The 6,000-nt window shown below is 48.5% G+C and overlaps 1 protein-coding gene across 9 annotated transcripts in view; it reads left to right on the top strand.

Annotated features, from left to right (window-relative positions):
* Positions 1–6,000, top strand: part of TMEM204 (transmembrane protein 204) — a 115,553-nt gene that overhangs the window by 22,435 nt on the left and 87,118 nt on the right. For 8 of the 9 annotated variants that reach the window (XR_003094037.1, XM_025204199.1, XM_025204194.1 and 5 more), the window contains 3 exons: positions 4,179–4,278; positions 4,815–4,879; positions 5,719–5,834. Coding sequence is in view for 8 of the 9 variants with exons in the window: in XM_025204199.1 (XP_025059984.1) it covers positions 4,179–4,278; positions 4,815–4,879; positions 5,719–5,834 (281 nt within the window). In the remaining variant the exon portion in view is untranslated. The remainder of the gene's footprint in view (positions 1–4,178; positions 4,279–4,814; positions 4,880–5,718; positions 5,835–6,000) is intronic. The other variant, XM_025204241.1, reaches the window with a different exon arrangement.

The raw sequence follows: 6,000 nt of genomic DNA, 5'->3' as shown, positions 1-6,000 counted from the left end.
GTGAGTTTGGGGCCGCCCACAAACCCCCCTGCCAGCCTCCTCTTCTGGAGGCTAAAGAGGTTCAGGTCTCCCAATCAGTCCACATAGGGTTTTTTCTGTAGGCCTTTAACCAGACGGGTAGCCCTTCTCTGAACCCTTTCCAGGTTATCCACATCCCTCTTGAAGTTCAGTGACCAAAACTGGATGTAGTACTCCAGCTGTGGCCTGACCAAAGCTGTGTAGCAGGGAGTATCACCTCCCTAGACCTGTTTGTGATGTACCTACTTATGCAAGAAAGAGTGCAGTTAACTTTACTTATTGCCTCATCACATTGGTGACTCGTGTTCATTTTGGAGTCGATTATGACTCTGAGGTCCCTTTCCTCAGTTGCGCTGCTTAGAATGGTCCCTCCCAGACTACAGGAGTGCTGATGATTCTTCCTCCCCAGGTGCAACACATGACACTTATCCTTATTATCCTTATTCTGTTCCGCCCACCTCCCCAACCTGTCCAAATCTGCTTGGGTTTGCTCCCTGCCCTCTAGTGTGTTTACCTCCCCCCATAGCTTTGTGTCGTCAGCAAACTTGGACAGGGTGCTTACTACTCCCTCATCCAAGTCACTAATGGAAAATATTGAATAGTACTGGTCCCAGGACAGAGCCTTGGGGGACTCTGCTGCCTACATTTCTCCAGGTAGAAACCAACCCGTCTACCACCACTCTGAGTGCGTCCCATAAGCCAATTTTTCACCCACCGGACTGTGTAATAATTTACACTGCAGTTTTTTAGTTTATTTATAAGAATTGGGTGTGACACTGTGTCAAAGGCCTTTTTAAAGTCTAGGTAAACAACATCTCTACCTCTGTTCCCTCATCCAAGCGTTTTGTGACCCGGTTGTAAAATGAAACTCAGTCGGTCAGCCAGGATCTGCCTGCTATAAACCCATGCTGATTGCCCCTTAGCATTACTTTACCTGCAGGTCTTCCGCAAATGTGTTCTTGAACTATTTTCTCAAAGGTCTTGCCAAGAATAGAGGTGAGGCTAACCGGTCTATAGTTACCTAGTTCCTCCTTCCTCCCCTTCTTCAAAATAGGGACCATACTGTCCCTTTTCCAATCCTCTGGGACTTGTCCTGAGCACCGTAAGTGCTCAAACGGTTGTGCCAGCAGGTCCGCTATGACTCCAGCTAATTCCCTAAGTACCCTAGGGTGAAGATCATCAGGGCCTGTTGACTTAAATACATTCAGCCCTTCCAGATGCCCCCTTACTAGGTCTGCATGAACCGCTGGTGGGTTGGTATGTATCCTGGGCTTGTCTAAAGTCCTCATGGGATGCGTATTCGTGTCCAGGAACACGGATGCAAAGAATTCATTTAGAATCTCTGCTTTAGCCATCCTATCTGTTATCAGTTGTCCTTGTTCATCCTGAAGTGGTCCTAAGTTACCCTGTACTTGCTTTTTGCTGTCTATGTACTTAAAAAATAACTTTTTGTTATTCTTGACTTTTGTTGCCAGCCTAAGCTCCATCTCCGCTTTGGCTCTCCTTACTGTTTCCCTGCAGGCTCGAGCCAAGCAGGTGAACTCCTCCTTGATGACTGCCCCCTGCTTTCACAGTCTATAGGCCTCTTTTTTCCTCACCCGACTCTCCTGGATTTCCCTGCTCAGCCAAGAGGGTTTCTTTGCTTTTTTGCCTCCTGTTATGTGGACCAGGATAGTCTTTTTTTGTGCCTGCAGGATTAGTCCCTTGAAAAACGCCCACCCTTCCTGGACTCCCATCTCTGCGAGGCTATTACCAGTCAGTCCCTCCCTAACTAATTTCCTGAGTTTACCAAAGTTGGCCTTCCTGAAGTCCAGCACTTCTGCCCTACTAGTTACCTTCCCCACCTTTCGCCAGATAATGAACTCTATCAATAGGTGGTCAGTATCTCCTAGGTTACCTTGTACCTGCATATCCCCCCAGCAAGTTATCCCCTGTGGCCAGTACCAAGTCTAGCAAGGCATTAACCCTAGTGGGGACGCATACCCCCTGTGATAGGCGAAGGTCTTGTAAGGAGGTTAAACATTTACATGAACAGGCAGACCTCGCTGCCTGCTTCTCCCAGCAGATGTCTGGGAAGTTTAAATCCCCCGTGACAACCAGGTCCTTTGAGCGCGCTGCCTCAAGAATTCTAGGTCTAACTCATCCCCCTGGTGTGGGGGTCTGTAATAGACCCCTACTACTAGGTCTCTTTCTCCCTGACCCCCCTGTAATCTGACCCATAATACCTCAATTTGCCCTTCTTGTCCCAGTTTGACTACGGAAGATGTATATTGTTCCTTAACATAGAGAGCAACTCCCCCCACTTTTTTTCCCCACTCTGTCCTGTCTGTACAGCCTGTAGACCTCAATGCCCACTGCCCAGTCATGGGTAGGATCCCACCAGGTTTCTGTTTGCCCTACCAGGTCAAATTCTTTATTTGCAAGCAGGAGTGCAAGTTCCTCCTACTTGTTCCCCATGCTCCTAGCATTGGTATAGAGGCATCTAAGGCCGCCCCCACCCCGCGATAGGTGCCCTTGCTAATCTCCCATTCTGTTGCCTAGCAGGGCCCTTATTACTTACCTGGACTGCTCCAGTGCATGGCTCATGGTTTGTCATACCTGGCCTCTCCCTGTTGTCATCATCCCCTGATAAACCTAGTTTAAAGCCCTGCAAAGGATATCAGCCAACCTGTAAGAGAAGAGACTCTTTACCTCTTGGAGAAAGATGTAGTCCGTCTCACCTGAACAAGGCCATATCCTGGAAGTGCAGTTTGTGATCAAGGAACCCAAATCCCGTGCGGTGACACCAGCTCGAAAGCTGCGAGTTGGCTTCTCTAGCACAGTTGCTGTGGTGCTGTCCTCAACCTCTGTCTGGTAGAATGGATGAGAAGACCACCTGTGCTCCTGAACCTCTGAGCCTGGTTCCCAGCTCCATGTGGTCACTCATGACCCTGCCCGGACTACTCCAGGTGCATCATTTGTTCCCGCATGGATGAGGACCATGGAATTTAACCCCTCGCAGGCTGCCAGGTGGACAGCCCTGGTCTTCTACACTGTATACTTTGGGGTCCTCTGTAAAAGGCACTATTTGGATCCAATCTTCCAGTTGAATAGGCAGTATTCAAATGAGCTGTCTGGAGGTGCATGCAGTCAGGTTAAAATGGAGAAGCCCACTTGAGGTAGCCTGTGTGGCTGGACAAGAAGTGGAGCATGGAGGATCGCAAAGCTCTGCTTCTGGTAGATAAGAACAGTCATTTCTCAATGCAGCCACTAGGAGGCCCAGGCAGACAGTCACTTCACATGCCAGCTCAGTAATTAGTGCTCCTGGCCACAGTGTTTCTGGAAGACTTTCCTGCCCTTTGGAGGGTATGATTCAATGTCAGATAAGTTCTTACCTGCCTAGGAAGATCCACAATAGGCCTATTAATGCAAGTTTCAGTTCTGGTTGTTTATAACAAGAAAACTGAATCTGATCTGGTCCTTTATATGCATTCTTCCTAATCAGTTGTACTCTGTAGGCAGAGTAAGTGGGGCCCATGCTCCGAAGCTGCGTAGTGCTGCTCTTGGCTCAGTCTGGGGTAAGAGCACAGGGCCTAGCAGCTCTGGTTGGGTCAGGCAATCTCTGTTTCATAGTTTCATAGTAGCTAGGGTCAGGAGGGACCTGAACAGATCATCTAGCCTGACCCCCTGCCATAGGCAGGAATGAAGGCTGGGTTCACAAGACCCCAGACAGGCGATCGTCCAACCTCCTCTTGAATATGCCCAAGGTAGGGGTGAGGGCCACCTCCCTGGGAAGTTGGTTCCAGATTTTGGCCACCCTAACTGTAAAATATTGCCTTCTGATCTCCAACCTAAACCTATTCTCTGTCAGTTTATTACCATTGTTCCTCGTCACCCCAGATGGTGCTGGGGAGAAAAGAGCTCTGCCTATTAGCTGTTGATCTCCCCTGATGAGCTTGTAGGCAGCCACTAGGTCCCCCCTCAGCCTCCTCTCGCTGAGGCTGAACAGGTTCAGGTCCCTCAGTCTGTGTTTATGTTGGTGGCTGTAGTCTCAAAGGCTGAGACTACCAGTGACCCTGTAGGGGCACAACATTTCCCTGGCTGTCTCCATCTGTACTCTTGACAGTTCTGAAGATGCATGAGGAAAACTCACTGACCCAACTGTGTCTCTTGTATAATAGGCCTTTGGTAACCTTTGACCTACTGGGAGATGACCACTTTGTGCTGGGAAGGCTGGCCCACACTTTGGCGATCCTTTTGTACTTTGCTGTCAATACCGTGGTAAGAAAGGAGGAGCTCATTATACTGATCTTGCAGGTAGCAAAGAGTTAATCCAGCCCTGCAGCTCTGAGGTAGCCTCTGATATAACAGGGTGCATCAGAGCCTAGAACTTACTTCACTGGGCTGGGAGTGATCTGATCATGGCTCCTATGCCGCAAAGAGTGGAGAGGGAGTGCGGGGGGTGTTCAGAGGAAGCTTAAGAGCCAGGAACTCCTGGCTCTGACACTGCCTTTGTGTGTGATCTTGGGCAAGTCATTTTGTTTTCCTGCCTTAATTTCCTCACTTGCAAAATGAGTTAATGGTGACTTTCCTGCTTCTCAGGAAGGGGATTTAAATGAGATTGACCCATAAGACTTTAAAGATAGAAACCACTGTTTATGCACATTATAAGGGCATTGGCTTGTGGGGAAACCAATCTGAGTGACTTCTATTCTTGTTACATGTGGCCTCATCCACAGATAAGTCACTGTCCCTTTTGGGTTGATGTGAGTGAGAAACTGACTATTCAGGCTGTTCCCTTCAATCCTGTTTTTCAGGTAGCTGCTGCTATGGGAAAGGCACTGCTGGAGTTTGTTTGGGCTCTGCGCTTCCACACAGACTCGTAAGTTATGTTTTCACCCTGTGAACGTGCGATTGCAGGGCTTTGTGGCATGCTCCCTGCTTGCCTAAGAGCACAAGGATGATTGAACACAGTGGCGCATCTACGCATGCTTTGGTTAATGCACATTAAATCTAGTGCCTCCATTGTGAGGTACTAGGAGAATGCACATTAGCCTGTCTTAATGCACATTAACTAAAGAACAAAGTTGTTTTAGTGATACTTTAGTGCACATTAAAATAAGCTAATGCACATTAGTGCACATGTAGGCATGCCCAGTGTCCTGTTTTCTCTGCTCCCCTCTGCAGCCCCCTCTCAGCACTAGAAGAAAGCCTACATAGTGTCTTGCACACTCAAAAGAAACCAGGAGGGAGGGCTGTCATTGGGACTTCACAGAAGCTGTGACAGGTTTGGATGAAGCTGAGGGGATGCTGTCACTGAAGGCTTCTGCCACCTGACACCTAGTATCTTGTAACCAAACTCATCTTTTGGTCTGAAACTTCTCATGGGTCTTCTCTGCCCAGAGCTAGTGGCATTACATGTGTGGAACCAAGCAAAAATCTCAAACAATATTTGAGTTGTTATCCATATCGCTCTCTCCCCCCCTATAGATTTTTTTCCAGCTGCTTTTCTTGAGGGAGCTGAGAACCCAGTTATCTAGTTTTTAAAAATCTTACCTGAAGAATCAAGTAAATCAGGTAGCCTTTCTACTGCAAATGCTTTCCCCTGCCTCTTATCTCCTGCACACACTCCAGGCTGCTACAGACATTTGAGCTTTTGCTAGTCCATGGACTCTTGGGTTTGGAACTGACCCCAGCTCTTTTGGGTGCCTTCTCCACCAGGTATGTGCGTCAGGGCCTCCTGTCCTGTATCTCTTCCACGCTTCTCAGTGTCCCCAGTGATCGCCTTCTGGAGGATGTGACTGAAGAGCTTGTGGAAACCCAGGCTTGGCTTGCTGGTAAGAGGAGTGGTGTGCCCCACCCTGCCTGTCAGTGCTGGGAACGGTGCAAGATCCCTTGGCCAGGAAGGGTGAAAAGGAATGTTTAGGTGGTTTCTTTGTGCTATTTATTAGACTCCCAAGTTGCAAATGCATTTATCATATGTAAGGAGGGGCTAGGACTGAA

The sequence above is a fragment of the Alligator sinensis genome, unplaced genomic scaffold (genome assembly GCF_000455745.1).
Source record: "Alligator sinensis unplaced genomic scaffold, ASM45574v1 scaffold404_1, whole genome shotgun sequence".
Taxonomy (NCBI): Eukaryota; Metazoa; Chordata; order Crocodylia; family Alligatoridae; genus Alligator; species Alligator sinensis.
Note: the sequence above shows the minus strand (reverse complement) of the source record. Positions and strands in the feature narration are given on the sequence as shown.